Source organism: Quercus lobata, chromosome 2 (assembly GCF_001633185.2).
Source record: "Quercus lobata isolate SW786 chromosome 2, ValleyOak3.0 Primary Assembly, whole genome shotgun sequence".
Taxonomy (NCBI): domain Eukaryota; kingdom Viridiplantae; phylum Streptophyta; class Magnoliopsida; order Fagales; family Fagaceae; genus Quercus; species Quercus lobata.
In genome coordinates this window covers 55746511-55764529 of record NC_044905.1, presented here as the reverse complement: position 1 = coordinate 55764529, position 18019 = coordinate 55746511, and the positions used below count along the sequence as shown (strand labels likewise).

The 18019-nt window shown below is 42.0% G+C and overlaps 2 protein-coding genes across 2 annotated transcripts; one reads left to right on the top strand and one right to left on the bottom strand.

Annotated features, from left to right (window-relative positions):
- Nucleotides 1-8283: 8283 nt before the first annotated feature.
- On the bottom strand, nt 8284-10410 carry LOC115978061. Its single transcript, XM_031100087.1, has 2 exons — nt 10224-10410; nt 8284-9240 (listed from the first exon to the last, which is right to left on the bottom strand). Exons 1-2 carry the CDS (start codon nt 10315-10317, stop codon nt 8606-8608), a joined length of 729 nt encoding a protein of 242 aa, XP_030955947.1. The 5' UTR covers nt 10318-10410; the 3' UTR covers nt 8284-8605.
- A 1591-nt stretch (nt 10411-12001) lies between these two features.
- On the top strand, nt 12002-14051 carry LOC115966726. The gene is made up of 3 exons (XM_031085899.1): nt 12002-12958; nt 13035-13435; nt 13515-14051. Exons 2-3 carry the CDS (start codon nt 13037-13039, stop codon nt 14049-14051), a joined length of 936 nt encoding a protein of 311 aa, XP_030941759.1. The 5' UTR covers nt 12002-12958; nt 13035-13036.
- The last annotated feature ends 3968 nt before the right edge of the window (nt 14052-18019 follow it).

Sequence of the window (18019 nt, the reverse complement as noted above, 5' to 3'; positions counted from 1 at the left end):
ACCCCTTCCTCGGGTTGGTCACCCGTAGCCACGAAGCTGAAGGAAGTGGCCTCGCAGATGGCTGTAGGGTAGAATATGTTCTCCGCCTTCCACAGATTAGATGAAGCATCGACCCCAGCTTGCTTCAATGCCTCTTCCTAAACCTGGGAGCAATAAAACCTGCATACTCCAGGAATCTGGGCTTTAAGGGTGGCTTGGGTTTCAGCCACCCCCGCATTATAACCATCATCCTCGGCCGTTTCCTTGGCAGGCTCTGCATCATTCCTGGCAAACTCGGCCTCCTGCTTGGCCCTTAGGGCTTCATCACGGGCATATCCTGCCACCCCTTTCTCATGCTCGGCCGCGGCGAGCTTCTTATTTAAACCCTCGACCAGATCTTTGGCTATTTGCAACTGATCCTCGGCTTCCAGTAGACGTTTTTTTTTGTTCTCGGCCTATTTTTGAGCGCTAGCTAGGCCCGCCGAGACGCTATCCCTTTCACGAATAGCAGCTGTTAGGTCAGCCTTGACCTTGGTGAGTTCATCCTCAGAGGCTTGAAGAGTCTTCGAGGTCGTTATGCGCTTGGTGCATTCATTCTCGGCCGCCTTACTCTTATTGTTTACCTCTTCCTCCATCCTATAGGTGGCCTGGAGAGCCTGGCAAAGGAAATAGACACATAGTTAATAACGAACCAAGAGTGAGAATTAACAAAGTTTTAGGTTTCAAGAAACCTTACCATGCCCAAGTACCTCTTAGTACTGAGGAAGACCTCCTGCATCCTCATTTTTTTCAGACCATCCATGTCAGTAGGGAGTAGCATGGTTCTCCCTAGTGCATCTGCCACGTAGCCACCCTTGCCATCTCCAGGGTCCCTCATGGATGCAGTTTCCAATAGCGGACCCCCGTGAAGCATTGGGGCAGGAAGCCAGGCACTCGGCAAGGACTGGGCCTCAATCCCCTTTCCTTTGCCTTGAGAGGATTGAACTTCAGTTTCTTTACCCTTACTCTGGTGTCCAATCTTTAGTTGTTTAGTGTGCGGAACCTCCTTCTTCTCCTTAGAAGATTGAGATTTTTCCCCGTCCATGACTTCTTTGCCCTTGGGGCTCCTCTTTCTCTTTGAGTCAGTGCCTTCAGGTCGAGGAGGCCGAGCTGGTTAAGAGGAAGCAGGAGGTTCGGGGCGGGGGGATTGTGGCTGTGGCTGGGTGGAAGATAACCTGGTCTGGACCATCTGAGGCCGAGGTGGCGGGGAAGAAGCATTGGGTTGTGGCGTTCCCTGCGTATCCTTCCCAGGTTGGCCCTCGAGGAGTTGGAGGAGGGGGGTCAGGGGCTTTCTCTTGAGTCCCATCTCAGCTTGAAAAGAGGTGCCTACTGACGACAATTCCGCCTCGGACAAGGCTGGGTCACCTATGTCACCAGAAGGATCCTCGGATTGGAGGGCTAGGTCAAATACTCCAAAACCTTCCTCGAGCCGATCTAGCTCGCCCTTGTCCTCTGCTACTTGATGAGACGAGGAGGGGCCCGCCTGTGGGATGTTCCCGGGGATAGACAGTTCCTGGGAGATCAAAAATCCTGTCTCAACCACGGTAATTTTTGGAAGCCAAGGACGGCTGACGCTGATCACGTGCCTTGCGTCCCCAAATGACTTCTGAACAGGAGGATACCCTAGTATTTTGTGGGCTGCTCGGACTTGACCATCTCCGTCATTTACGAAAACTGCTTCTTGTAAGACGGTCTCCAAGTCTGCCTAGTTGACTAAATGAAAATGCCGTTGGTAGGCGTTTGGATCTACAAAAAGAAAAACACGCATGCATGGTTAGTTACTAAACAACGTCAGATTAGAATGGAGTTAAGGCTCATCGCCTTTCCATTCCCAGTACCCCACCTGGTTCTCCTTCTGTTGTGGGGCACGGATTGCCATCGTGCCATTCACCAGAGACGATAAGGAAATCCTTATTTAATCCCTTGTTGGAGTTAGGGAGGCATTGGATTAATCGAACCCTTTCGTCCCTTGACTTCATGTAAAAGGTTTTCCCCTTCAACTTTTGGAGATTATAGCACCAGTTCACATCATGGTGGGTCAGTCTTAACCCCATCTTCTCGTTTAAAGCGTCCACGCAACCCAGAATCCTAAAAACGTTGCCGGCGCACTGGGTGGGGGCTAATCGGAAGTGCCTAAGGTAACCCCTCGTTACCGGCCCCATAGGGATTCTCATGCCCCCCTCTACAAAGGCGAGGACGGGAATTACTACCGCCCCCGTTTCCCTCTTATAATGCCACTCCCCCATCTTACAATGCCTCAAACTTACGTTGGGAGGAATCCTATAATCGACGATGAACTTATTCATTGCCTCTTCAGAATCTACTAATTTCCTCAGTCTCAATTTAGTCATCTCTATGATTTACCAAACGAAGCCAACACCGTGACGGGAGAAAAAAGGGAATCAACGCAAAACAAACTCAGAAAAGAAAAAGCACGAGTTAATGGAGGTAGGGAACTTACATAAAAGAGGAAAAGCACTTCGGATAGGCTTTTTGTGCTGGAGATAGACTCGAATTTGGACGAAAATTCAGATGAACCCAGAATGTACGCGTTAGAACTCTTAAGTGCAAAACTGAAGAGGCAGATCTATTCCAAAAAATCTCTTATACTTTCTAGGGTAACTGCAAAAATTTTCCCGCCTATAAAAGACCAAGGGATCACGACCGTTCGATCTTCATCGTGCCGTAGAACGTGGGAGACACAAAGCCGCCCGTATTTAATGAGGCCACGTTTCGCCTTCCAAAGGGCTTTAGGAACGTATCTAGGGCAGATAAAAAGCCTCGAGAACCGACAGGTGACAAGGATGGATAGGCGGTGGCAGATATATGATGTCATCAAAACCTTCCTATCCATCTGAGGAGTCGGATAGCAGGATTTTGAGGGGCTATTGTAGGGCCGGGGAACTTACGATCCGGCCCACGCTCTATCCGGGCTCAGGGCCTGTGCCGAGGACGAATGATCAAAGGCCGAGGGGTTAAGGGGAACAGCTGAGGATGACCCCATCCTCGGCACTCCAAGACTTTGATGAGAAGCGCAGCGCCTCAGTGAAGGCCATCCCAAATAGTCCCCTAAAGGGGATGTGAGTGGAATAGGGCCCACATGGAGGTACGGTATAAAATAGGTTCAAGAAAAATACGTCCCCTCCGCATTAAATGCACCGGCCAACGTCCTGATCATCTTAATGAGAAAAGACGCTTGGACGGTGTAGCTTCGATCCTCGCAACTAACAGAAAGTAAGAGGGGACAGCTGATGGGACAAATACAGAAGTGAGCACCTGCCTGACCAACAAGTGGAGGGCCAGGATTAACCAAGAAGGACTATATAATGTAAAAGTTAGTGTGCAAAAGGGGGGCTGGGAAAAATGGCGAAAAACCAGAGCCTCCCAGCCCGCCTCCAAGAGAAAGACTCCAGGGGCGAAGACAACTTAACCATGTATGGATATCACGAAAAACCCACCGCCTGGTGACCAAGGCCTAGCCTTTCAAACCCATACTCTACAAATGATGTTGTTTGGGCCTTTTCACGAGCGAGCCAAACACTGCTATGGTTCGTTGCGAATCGTGTCCTTACAATATATATTATAGGAAATGTTAATCAATACCCTAAAAGCATTGGTTTAGAAACTATTTTTAGAAATATTTTATGAGAAAATTATAAAGCAATTAATTTTGTTGACATCTTTTTATATTTCTCATAAAAGTGGTGTCAAAACTCTTCAAGTGTGGTTTATTAACAATTTTCTTAGGGCATCCATTAACATGACCCATAAATTATAGATAAAAAATCAATAGCTACCTCATTTATAAGAGTATTAGCATTAGTTCGTGCAAAAATTTATGTCTATTTTAGCATAAAAAATTATTTTTTCTATTGTACACTCTCATTTTTCAAAACACCACACATCAGATTCACTTGTACACTATATTTCATTAAAATAACAAATATTTTTAATTGTTTCTCTTTCTTTACACACAACAATCACCATTCATTTTCTTCCTCCATCCTTGGGATATGTAAAGAAAAAAAAAAAAACTAAATGCAAAATGAATAGTGTCAATATAAATTTATACAGTTACTGTAGCAAATTTGTAAATTTATATAATTATACAATAACTAATGTGGGTCAATTTTAGGCAAAACTGGGTAAATTTTACACATTTTTATATTATATACTAACTAATGTAAGTACTCTAAAATGTTTAAATTTTGAGTTTTTTATACTTAAATTATGCGTAAAAGATGAGCTTATGGATCAAAAAGCAAATAACATCTGATTGATAATAAATTTGACATGAGTTTTAGGAATATTGAGAAAATATAATTTAGTGATGAAAATTTTAAAATATTAATTCGATAAAAAATTAGTAGGTGGCATAACATTATTTAATGTTAAATTAGATGTAACTTGATCTAACCCAAATAGAACATTAATTATTTAAAATATTCTAAAAAAGATAATGAAGTAAACCTTTCCTTAAGGTTTACACCACATACTGCTTTATAATTAAGTACTGCGAATACTAATGATAATATTTTGAGAACAGTGGATGAAAGTGACGATTGAAACAATTCCGAATCAAACAATTCTTATTAGAATAATATTAAAACACAAGTGTGATTAGAAAATACTAAAAGTTGGAACAATGTACGTATATTTTTCATAATTTATTATATACATTTAAATATTATTCAAAGAGGATTTTCTAAGAATAATTATAATATATTGTAAACAATTTAACAAAGCAATTCAATATGATTACTTTTAAAATATACTTTATGTTGAGAATAGTTATCTTATAATTTTGTGATATTTATTCTTTTTAAATGTAAAGTAATTTTGATTTCATTCATAATAGACATATACATATTAATAGACATTCCATTCATAATTCCATTTTGATTCCATTCGTGACGGTGCCATCGCAGCATAAGCAATCAGCTATGCAAGGTTGGTCAATGCCTCAATAACTGAGCCTGGCTTGTCGTTGGTTAGGCCCCTGTAGATTAAGAATGGGATGTGGAGTTCTAAGTCAAATCACAACTACGATGTGAATTGCTATTTTTGGGGGTGGGTTATATGGGAAATTATGAGGTGGTTTGTGGTTAATGGCAGTGATAGCTGGGGCTGTTGGTTAAGGGATTGTCATGAGTCTGGCCCATATGGGTCAAGTTTGATATGGGTTTCGAGCATGGGGTTTATTGGCCATAATGGGTTTCGGATTGGCATGGGCTTGGTTAGTTTGAGTAAATTGGATTAGATGAGGGTGATTGTGGATAACGAGTTTGTAATAAGGAGGCTTCGAAGGGAAGTTGCTTTGGTGAGTTGTTTGCAGACATGGCAAAATAGGCAGACCAGGTTTGGGTTTGGTTGATTGGTATTTTTTAAAATGATTTAAAAAAAAAATGTATTTGCCACTTTGTAAATCATGTAACAAATTACTTGGTGTGAAATACATTATTCTGAATTCACCACTCATATCAAGAAAGAGCACAATTCAACAAATTGATACTTAATAATTATAAAATTATACAAATCCCAACTTTTCTAACCAAAACAAAATAGCATAAATATAAAGGAGTGTAGTCTAGCATTTGAAAATTTAATTAAAAACAAACACACAAGTTTCCCTTCTACACAATATCAATATCCCAAAACATATAACAAAATTGCGAATGCCCTATTGGATAGGTAATTTGACAAAGAAAAAAAAGGTAAATTACAGTAAATCCACCTGTAGTTAGGCTCATTTTCACTTTGCTTACCCATAGTTTAAAACTTGACACTTTACCCACCTGATGTTGACTCCGTTAACCTTCCGTAACCCACCTCTCCATTTGCTATTAGAAAAACACATTTTTAAGCATAAACAAATATAACAAGAATAAAAAAGCTAGGGTTTTAAATTATGAATTGGGCAACCAAATTTACACAATTTCTAGCTAAGCCCAGTCCCTTCCTCGTCACTTTGCCTACCCATAGTTTAAAACTTGACACTTTACCCACCTGATGTTGACTCTGTTAATCTTCCGTAACCCACCTCTCCATTTGTTATTAGAAAAACACATTTTTAAGCATAAACAAATATAACAAGAATAAAAAAGCTAGAGTTTAAATTATGAATTGGGCAACCAAATTTACACAATTTCAAGCTAAGCCCAGTCCCTTCACCGTCACAGTTGTAGTCGACCAATAAATTCGCTCTCCCATTCTTCTCTTCTCATCTCTCCTCAATTCTTTCTTTCTTTATCAAATTAAAATATAAAAAATGTAATCAATGTATAATGATAAAAGAAACCCATTTATCCAAAAAAAAAAAAAAAAAAAAGATAAAAGAAACCCGCTACAATAACAACTTTTAGATGCAACATCTTTATAATGTGCCAAACCTCACTTGAACCACTAGCCCTTCTATGCAGATGGATGAATATGTGTAACAGATAAGAAGTGCAGTGCATCAAGTTAGCTGGGTGCGATTTTCATTGGAGAGAAGGAAATTGAGGGACAATAGGGGTTGGGGAAGAAATCTAGGAAGACATAGCCTTCTCATGGTAGATATATGCTTTGGGATTTTTTTTTTTAAAGATTCAGGTAATAGGTTTGATGTTGGAAGGTTCCTTTCTTTCTTTCTTTGATGGTGTTTGGTTGTGTAGAAAAGACCAAAAGTTAGGAGAGAGACAAGCTAAGATCAAGGTCAATCCACGGCAATAACAAACCAAACCCACCCTTAAAAAGTGTTACTGGATTTCTCTCCCTATCTTACACTCTGATCTATCACTTAGGAGCCATCACCATGACACCAAACCCATGGCTGATCTACCGTGATCAAAATCCACAGTTGGATTTTTCTTTACCTCACTCTTTAGTTGTTGGCTTATCTCTATCTCATTCTCTTTTGTTGATAACATTGCTAGTTGTTTTGAGATGTTGGTCTTCTTGTAAAATTTGGTTCAAAATTTTGAGTTGTTGTGAGATTGTTGATATCGTTATAGATTAAAAATAATTTCATTGAGCCCTTTGATTGGTGTGTTGTTCCTTCACTTTGTTCTCATTGAAGTTCATGAGCAATTAAAAACCCTAACTTTTATTTTTTTTATTTTTTTTTATTCTTGTTATATTTGTTTTTGCCTAAAAATGTGTTTTTCTAATGACAAATGGAGAGATGGGTTACAGAAGGTTAACAGAGCCAATCTTAAATGGGTAAAGTTTCAAGTTTTAAATCACGAGTAAACAAAGTGAAAATGAGTCTAACCACAGGTGAGTTTACTATAATTTGCCCAATAAAAAAACATATAAGAAATTTACAAATCTTGAAAACTATTTTCATAATATAATATCTTGAAAAACAATCCAACATTTTTGTTTAATTTTAGATGCATTGTAGTTGTCACTCTATTTCAATTAGGGAATATACATCAAAATTTGATTGTTTATTTATTTATACATTGTCGCTTTTAATAGGCTTGTGGAGTGACCATCACTAAGTGTATATATATATATATATATATATAAATGAAACTCCTTATTAAAGGCTCGAATCTAGGCTCTTGCCCCTTCCCCACAGACCCCACCCCATAAGAACTTGTACTTATGAAGTGACTATCATGGTAAAGGTGTGTGAAGGTTTCTTTTCATACTTAGCAATGCTTCTCGTACATGTCTATAATTTCAAATATATGTTTTTTATTCTACTACAACTAGGTTATCTTAGCGTGTAATTTATTATTTAATATCTAAATTTTTTTACTTATTGCCTTATTCAAGTGAGAATAATGCCCCAATAATGCATCTTTCAATTCGCTTGAATGCAACTAAATAAACGTCTCATATATGTATATGAATGGCATTATCCAAAAAACATTAAAAATTATATGGTTTCGTAATAAAAATAATAATCACGTGGCACTAGAATTATATTTATCAATTTAGTTTTTTTTACAATTTTTTTTTATAATAAAAAAACGTGTCGGATCATGAGTCAACTTGTTTTTACTTCAAATAAAAATATAAATGTTCAAGTTGGGTTATCTGTTATCGGGTCCCAACTTGTTTTTCCATGTCTAGTTGTTGGGATTAATTGAATGTTGAGTTTGAGTTCAGAAAATAAAAATAAGGGAAAAGAAAAGAGAAACAACATGACCACCTAGAACTTGCCAATCCTAGGCTTCACCACCTGACGGTGCTTAGAATCACCACCAAGATTAGCGAAACATCTCTAGTAAAAAAAAAAAATTATTCAAATTGCTCCACTCAAACCATTTCATCTTTCTAATAAGTTTCCAGGATTATATTAAGGCGCAATTACAACCCAAAGAATCCTCAATCATAATAAAAGCTAAATTCAAATTTCAAAAATAAAATCTGATATCTTAAAAGCGCACACACATAACAAATTCTGAAATAATTTTGGTTGTGCTCGTTGCATGACAAACTGTCATCAATGGCACCATAATAATAAAATTCTTGCAAACCACATATAACCCTTGAGCATGCCAAACGATTATTACTCTGGGACAAGGTACCTTGTGTTTCCGCTTTATGCAACGAGTGCTCCACTGCGTGTGGTGGTTGAAACAGAAGATCAATTTCACTCCTCTAAAACAACTTTCACGACATCTCGGCGTACTCCAATATCATTAATATAACGATTGACACAGAATGTGCCACAACTTGCCACCAGACGAGCAACGCTGGTAGCTGCATATCCAACTGGTGAAGAACGGGCTAGAAACGCAACTGGTACAGAAAGGATAACACCAGCAGCAGCTTGAAAGGTTGCCGCCTGACCACTCTGGCCCCCGTCAACAGTAGGAATCACTTTCCAGCCAGTTTTGCAGCATAATGCAAAGTCTTCACAGTTGTTTTTCATAACATCATAGACACCAAAGCCCTTCCGGAGGAAATAAAAGGCACGATGAATAACTTGTTCTTCTGACTCAGATGAAGCACGAGTGCAGGTACCTCCACGAGCTTTGGCAAGAAAGAAAGCTGGTGTGACACCATACTCATAGCGGTAGACATCTCCACCTGAAAGAAAACAATCTATACAAGAAGAGATGACTCCATCACTCCTTGATTGATCACTACATATTGGGCATGGATTGTCCAAAGGATGTTGAGGTAATGAGCTCCCAATTATGTGGTCTAACCCAGTTCCCGTACCAATTTCCTGGCCTTCTCCCCGAGTAAAGTGTATAACATTTCCCTTGTCAACATATATCCCTGTTGTTACAAAGTAGAATCTTGCTGTTTTTACTTGAAATAACTAAAATTGTAATATACATAGATCAAGCAAACTAGAAATCAACTCCTGCTCTATCGTTCATCTCAAAAAAGAAATCAACTCTTGCTGTAAAAACAATTTCCAAGAAAAGACGATTGCGTTCATTCAATCAAACACAAAGAACGCTTTAACTGCTGGTATAAGTGTATAACCCTTCTGTTTTTCAAATTACTGCTCTACTGGTATAATTAGATAAAGGTAAGCATTGATTAGGATTTCGGCATTGTAATCAACCCCAACAGTTCAATTATAGTCCTACAAAAATGTTAATTTGAGGCCAATTCCAAGAGCCCTTAATACCATTACGTCCATTACAAGATTATTAAAAAAATATGCATAGTTACCATTTCGAGGTGCACAAAAGCATTTCCAAGTGAAAAAGACATAGGACACATTGAAAATATAGCATCTAATTGGGTTTTTGCTAGAAAATATAATAAATTATTAAAAATAGTATTGTGGTAAAATTCTTTGGGAGAATAGTCTTTCAAAACACAATTTCGGTTACATCACATCTTGCACTAAAATCATATTTTTAAAAAACAACAAAATTCAAAATTTCAATACTTAAATTCGTCATTATAAATAAAATAAATATTAGTATTTTTTTTAAAAAAAATCAGCACCTAATTTAATGGAGCCATATTAACTTTATTTGTTTTTGTATTGTGTTCTTTCCTGAAACATTGGAGAGGTATGTCCCACAAACGTAACTCCAGTTTCAGAAATAGTAGTAAAATTTCCATCAAAATTTGTGATCAAGGTTGACAAAACAAAATAAACGAGAAATATGAGAAAAACAGATCCTATTACGAAGGAGTAAAGCAAATGCAGGAGTAATTACTTAGATACTAATCAACAAAAATAAATAAAAATGATGATTATAGTCAGAAAGGAAAAGAGGAAGAAATGGAAAGGGCACCGTGGTGGGAGTAGGTATAGGCGAGTCTATAGGAGTAGATATGATCCCCAGGTTTTAGATCCTCCCTCTTGATCTTGTTCGTCAACACTCCCATTGCTTTGATCTTTCTCTCTGCTCTGCTCCCTTGTCCAATGCGCGCAATCGCTTCTTTCTCCTGTAAGGGCTTCCTTTCCTTTCCTTTACTTTACTTCCTCTTTCCTTCCTTTTTTTTTTTTTTTTTTTTTTTTTTTTTTTTTTTTTTTTTTTTTTAATTACACTCTTGTTTTTTAAATTTGATTTTCATCCCTTAAATTTAAAGTGAAAATTAAAATTTAATGCTTCAAAATTTTTAAAAAGTTATTAGTTTCGATTTACTATTTGATTACACCTAAGTCAGTACTCACATTGGATGGTATCGATTGATTATAGTGTTTATTGGGTTTTAATTTTTTATTTTTTTTCATCAATCCTTTCCAGTATTTCAGATGACTGTATATACAGGACATACATTTCCAGTTTGTCCCAAGATTCAACAATCTACCATGTTTAGCGCTAGGGGAGTGTATATATAGCTCTAATTGAATTCAGCTATTTATAAACAACTCGTGTTTTGTTAATGATGACGTTGAGAATTGTCACCAATAAGTCACACCGTACTCGCGAGTCAACGAACCTGCACAACAAGAACGAACGGAAGAAGAACCCTTAGAGAGCACCGGTGTGGTGCCGGCCAAAAGCCCTCCGAAGGTCAAGTCAGAATTCGTCCCTTGAGTTATTTTGAGGCGTTAGAGAGGGTCAAATCATCTTACCTTGATTTGCGTGAATATTACTCCTTTTTATAGTGGTAGAGAGTTGCTTTTCTTCTTAACCTCCAGATCTTTCCAATGTGGGACTTTGATACAATTTCCCTTATTGGATCTTAGGGCTTTTCTAGGCAAATAGAGATTTCGGATCATGGGCCCTTACCATGTCTGTGCGATGGGCCTTCAGAGCGCGTGGGCCCATCTTTACAAAGACCAAACAGTGCCCATCCGTCAGGCCCATTAAGATAGGCCCATCAGACTAAATTTTACTATCTTCAGTTGCCCCCTTCACCCCAATGGTCCGTCTGCTTTTAGGTCAAAGGACCAATGGGGTGACGATTCTAATGTATGGGCGTGACGGGTATTTTGATGACGGAGTGGGATTCGCGAAACAGAAGGTTGAAAATGTTTGACGGATCCAACCGTCAGATAGGACGACGGTTTCATATGGATTTAACCGTCAGACATGATGACGGGTATCTTGCAATTTCAGACGGTTTAATCGAGTCAACGGTTACAAACTGTTGATGCGAGCAGACAGGTTGTCAGCATTTATTAGCATGCCACGTGTCAATCTCTGAATGGCCGTTGTATAGGATCGAAGCGTCGCTTCGTCTTCCGTGCATCTCCTATATATATGAGGCGTCTCAATCTCTCATTTTCGCATTTCCAAACAGAAAACGTCTGTCAGAGAGAACCGTCAACCTTGTCAGAGCAATCCGTCGAGTACTGGTAACCACCAATTACCACAACCGTCACCCATTCTACGCCAGGTGTGGTAAGTATTTACTTCAATTTCACATTCAAGTTACATTTTCGTCCAAGCATTGTTGTTAGGCTTACTATACCCGTCAATGTTTTTAAACCCGTCAAGTCTTAGGTTTCATCATTAATTGTAGGAAATGTCTAGTGCGTCAAGTAACCAATCGGTGGTTCGTGACGGGACGGAATACGAGAGTGTATACCCGTCCGGTCATAAAGACCAAGATAGTCCAGGCGAAGATAGGAGTCCGTCTGCATCCTCTTCGTCCTCAACAAGTGAGGATGTGGAGATAATTGAAATAGGGGGTCCTGCTGACGACGGGAATAAAGCACTGGAGTCCGTTGTGGGTGCTGATGGACTAAGGCAGTTCATCATGTTACCAGAGTGGACAGTGCATAGGTTCACGTCCGTCATCCGGGAGAGACACTTCAGTACCTTTAGAACCAATTTTCAGATACCAGATTACATTCCAATCCGTCTCCCCTACGTGTCGGAGAAATGTTATTATGACGGGGTAGAAGGCGTTGGAGTGTACGAGCAGGTGTTGAAGGCTGGACTTCGGTTCCCGCTCTCTACACTCCATAGAGAACTCTTACATTACCTGGGACTGTCCGTCACCCAGATTTCTCCGAACGCCTGGAGGGTCTTCATAGCAATGGAGATTCTTTATGGTGCATGGTCAGACGGAGAAAGGAGATTGACGGTCCGTGAATTTCTTCACTGTTACCGTCCAGATGAGATTGACAGATCAAGGGGGTTGTACCGTTTTGCTAGTCGAAGTCCCCTGTTGAAGATTATCTTTGAGACCCCAGACTCAAATAGAGACTGGAAGAGTCGCTACTTCTTCCTGGAGGGTGACAGATGGATGAACCGTCCAGGAGAGACGGAGTACATGCCCGTCGATACAACTTGGGGAATAATAAACCAATTACGTATACATCCGTCTTACTTGTCCTTTTTTACATATCCGTACACTTTTATGTGCGTATTTTGACCGTCTGTCTTTGCAGGTAGACAGCGTCCGCAGATTAGCCTCGAGGAATTTAGTTTCCTTGAAGAGATTTGCAGAAAAACTAGGCCAGAGGAAAGGACCTGGGCTAAGTTAGTGAATCCAAAGACAATACACTGGTATTGTGACGGTCCAGAACCTACCCGTGAGGCCATTGCATACGACGAAAGAATACACAAACGTGAGTCCGTCTACTTTTACCCTTGAAATTGAAATTTTATTTTTGAAAAAATATCATCATCCGTCCTGTATTGCAGAAATGGACGACGCCAAGAGAAGGGCAATGATAAAATCTCTAGCCGTCGAGCAAAAGAAGACGGGTGAGATCGTTGTTCCCAGTGTGCCGGGGTCATCGGGTAAGAGGAAGCAGCCACCAAAGTCCGACCGTCCACTCAAGCAGCCAAAGGTGTCAATGGAGCCCGTGGTGGGCTTGATGGCTGAGGGCCCTAAGGCCGTCACCCAAGTTAAACAAGGGGCCGGTAAGGGCCTAATGCATGCTCCACCCGTCAGCGGGGAGAAGCCCCCTCCCCTTCTCCGTGAGGACTCGAAGTTCGCTTTGGAGAAGCTTACGTCCATACTTTCTGCAGAGGATTATGAGGATCTTGGGAATCATTCGACGGAGGTGATGGGGGAGACGGGGTTATTTGCCGTCGGACAGGTAACTTTCCTTATCCTTCAGTTTATGTCCGTCCACTCCCTAGTTTCATTTTTGACACTTCTAATTTTGTCTATTTCAGTCCTTGGTTATGATGAAGGGCTTGATGGACCGCTGCCTCAACCGTGAAGCGGCTCTGGAACGGGTACGGTCAAAGCTTGGGCAGACGGAAGAGGAGCTTAGCCAGCTGCACAAGTGGAAGGCCACGATGGAGCAGAAGTTCGAACTCTCTGAGAAGACGAGAGAAGAACTTGAACAGAGGACGGAGGAGGCTGGGAAGGCCTTGAAGGTTAAAGCAGACGAGGTGAAGGATCTGAAGAAAAAACTCCGTCATGCAAGGGATGACGCCGTCAGCGAATATCGCAACTCCGAGTCTTTGCTGAAGGAGCTGGCAGGATCGTTCCTTCAAGGCTTCGACGATTCGCTCCGTCAGGTGAAGAAGGCCTACCCAGATCTGGACTTGTCCATGATAACACTAACTGATCAAGGTCAGACGTCTGCTCTACCCGTCGCCTCCGAAAATACAGAGGATCTCTTTGGAGAAGAGGCAGCTCAGGGTGACGGAGAGTCCGCTATGCCGAATGAGGTCGCTGTTGTCGACCCCAATAAAGCAGAGTAACCCATATAATTGTTGATGAGGATCCGTCTCCCTTTTTATGTATTGTTAATAATTTGTAGACGGTTTGGTTGAAGTTTCATTTGTACTGAACAATGCTTTTCATTCATTGTCTTTTCGTGATCTGTATCCGTTAAGGATTTTCTCCGTCTACTTTTATTTTGAATTTTAATTTGCACAAGCTCGTCTGTTGATCCGTCCACTTATAAGCTAAACTATTGAAGCTGACTTATATCGTCATGTTGTCCGTCCACCTTGTGGGCGTTTTAGAGCCGTCTGCTTTATGTATGTACGTAATTTATTCACCGTTTTTGCTATACCGTCCATTTTACAAACACGTAGTATTACTAAACGTTTTGTAGGTCCGTCCGCTTTTCGGACATGTAGAATTATTCACCGTTTTAGGTGCGTAAATATCTCTAATTTTAATTACGGTGATCCGTTCGCTTTGAGACTGATACCGTCTAAATTATGGACTTGTATAATTATCACCGTCTTGGTGATCCGTCCACTTTATGGACATGTAGAATTATTAAACGTTTTGGGTGATCCGTCCACTTTGAGGAGTACACCGTCCAATTTGTGGAAGTGTTGAATTACGGTGATCCGTCCACTTTGTGGCGGATACACCGTCTAATTTATGGACTTGCATAATTCTCACCGTCTTTGTGATCCGTCCACTTTGTGGAGGCTACACCGTCCAATTTGTGGACTTGTATAACTACTCACCGTTTTGGTGATCCGTCCACATTATGACGCATATACCGTCCACTTTCCGGACTTGTAGAATTTACTCACCGTTTTGGGTGATCCGCCCACTTTGTGGACTTGTATTATTCTCACCGTCTATGTGATCCGTCCACTTTATGGACTTGTAGAATTTCTCACCGTTTTGGGTGATCCGTCCACTTTTGGACTTGTATTATTCTCACCGTTTTGGTGATCCGTCCACTTTATGGACATGTAGAATTCTCACCGTTTTGGTGATCCGTCCACTTTGCGGACATTTTGAATTCTCACCGTTTTGGTGATCCGTCTACTTTGTGGACATGTAGAATTCTCACCGTTTTGGTGATCCGTCCACTTTGCGGACATTTTGAATTCTCACCGTTTTGGTGATCCGTCTACTTTGTGGACATGTAGAATTCTCACCGTTTTGGTGATCCGTCCACATTATGGACTTTAAACTAGCATTCGTTAAGTTCGAGGACAATTGTAGTGACATCAAAGTAGAAGAAGATTATAATGGTATCTAATTGCGTAAAGGAAAAGTGCCTGCCCCCTTGGGGTTAAAAAAGGCACGACAGGATTGTAGCAAGAGAAACACATGTTAAAGAAAAAACTTATAAATAGTTATAATAAAAAGCCAAATGGAAAATTGGTTGCCGTTCGCCGTGTTACTATCACTGGTAGTATTTCCTCAAATGCTCCGCATTCCATGGATGCGGTAGCTTCTCCCCCTCCGTAGTCTCCAAGTGGTATGTTCCTTTCCTTTTCCATGTCGTGACTCGGTAAGGTCCTTCCCAGTTGGGGCCAAGCTTTCCCTGTGTAGGGTCTCTAGCTGCACCCATGACCCTCCTGAGTACGAGGTCTCCTACTTGGAAGTCTCTGTGTCGGACCCGGGAGTTGTAATGTCTGGCCATGCGTTCCTGGTATCTTGCGATCCTTTGCTCCGCTGCCGACCTTACCTCATCTATCAGGTCCAGCTGTAGCCTCATTGATTCGTCGTTCCTGCCTTCGTCATGGTTGTGAACCCTGTAACTTGTGAGGCCAACTTCTGCGGGGATGACAGCCTCATTCCCGTATGTCAGTCGAAATGGCGTCTCTCCTGTCGGAGTCCTCGCCGTTGTCCTGTACGCCCACAGTATGCTCGGTAATTCTTCGGGCCATATTCCCTTTGCCCCCTCGAGCCGAGTCTTGATAATCTTTAGCAGGGATCGGTTCGTGACTTCAACCTGGCCATTGGCCTGAGGATGGGCGGGTGATGAGTAGTGGTTTTTTATTCCTAGCTGTGTGCAAAAATCCCGGAAGTGGCTGTTGTCGAACTGCCTCCCGTTATCCGAGACAAGGACTCTAGGAATACCAAACCTGCATACGATGGACCGCCAAACAAAACTTCTAACATTCTTTTCTGTAATGGTGGCCAAGGCTTCCGCTTCTACCCATTTTGTGAAGTAGTCAATACCCACTACCAAGAACTTGAGCTGCCTTACCGCAGTTGGGAAGGGTCCCATGATATCCAGTCCCCATTGTGCGAACGGCCATGGAGCCGTCATAGGGGTCAGTTCCTCAGCTGGCTGTCCGATAAAATTGCTGAACCTCTGGCATTTGTCGCAGCTCTTAACGTACGACTCGGCATCCTTCTGCATGGTCGGCCAGTAATACCCAGCTCGTACCAGTTTGTGCACCAACGACCGCGATCCAGAGTGATTCCCGCATATCCCTTCGTGCACTTCCCTCATTACGTAGTCTGCCTCTTCAACCCCGAGGCATCTTAGATAAGGGCGGGAGAATCCTCTCTTGTAAAGAACGTCTCTTATCAAGACGAATCTCGCCGCTTGGACTTTCAGCTTCCTCGCTGCCTCCTTCTCTTGTGGCAGTAACCCGTCCTTCAGGTATGAAGCTATCTGGGTGGTCCAGTTTCTTTCGGAGCGTATCTCCTGCATATTGTCGGGGTCTATTAGTGGATAGAGTTGAACGAAGGAAAGTACATTACCCGGTGTCATCACATGTTCTGCTGAGGCGGCTTTGGCTAGCCGGTCGGCGAGCTCATTTTCTCCCCTGGGGATTTGGACGACCGTCGCTTTTAGTCCGTTGACTCTCGTTCTCACTTGATCAAGATATCTCTTCAACCTTTCCCCCTTGCATTCGTAGTCTCCGTTTACTTGATTGGTCACGACCTGAGAGTCGCAATGGACGGCCACACTTTCAGCTCCGGCGGCTTTGGCTAGGTCGAGTCCTGCCGCCACCGCTTCGTATTCTGCTTCATTGTTGGTAATGGGGAAGTCGAGACGGACCATACATTCGATCTTGTCCCCTTCGGGCGACAGCAACACTATGCCGGCCCCTCCAATTCGCCGATTGGATGACCCGTCGGTGAAGATGCTCCACTTGGGGGGTTCTTCTGCCCCCTTGTCCTCGTCACGCGTAAACTCCGCTATGAAGTCGGCTACAGCTTGTCCTTTAATGGCCACACGCGGACGGTACTTGATATCAAACTCACTCAATTCTATTGCCCACAGTGTCAGTCGACCTGCGGCTTCAGGATTACTCAGTGCCCTTCGCAAGGGCTTGTCGGTCATTACGTTCACGGTGTGGGCTTGAAAGTAATGTTTGAGCTTGCGGGCCGCCGTTATCAATGCGAAAGCGAGTTTCTCCATTGGTTGGTATCTTTCTTCGGCGCCGCGGAGCGCCCGGCTGGCGTAGTATACAGGTTTCTGTGCATTATCCTCTTCTCTAATTAAAGCAGCGCTGACGGCGACAGAGGAGACAGCCAAGTAGAGGAAAAGTTCTTCGCCAGGTTGCGAGGGACTCAATAGGGGTGGTGAGGATAGGTATGCCTTTAGTTCCTCGAACGCTCGCTGACACTCGTCCGTCCACTCGAATGATTTCTTTAATGTGCGGAAAAAGGGCAGGCACTTGTCCGTGGCTCTCGACACGAATCTATTTAACGCCGCTATCTTGCCGTTAAGGCTTTGTATCTCCTTCACATTTCGCGGGGGTGCCATTTCTAGTATGGCTCGGATTTTGTCCGGGTTAGCCTCAATCCCTCTCTGGGATACCATGAAACCTAGGAATTTGCCTGCCGTTACGCCGAATGCGCATTTTCCCGGATTGAGTTTCATGTTGTAAGATCGTAGCGTACCGAACGTCTCCTTAAGATCTTCGAGGTGGTCTTCCTCCTTCTGGCTCTTCACCAGCATGTCGTCGACATAGACTTGAACATTCCTCCCGATCTGCTGCGCGAACAT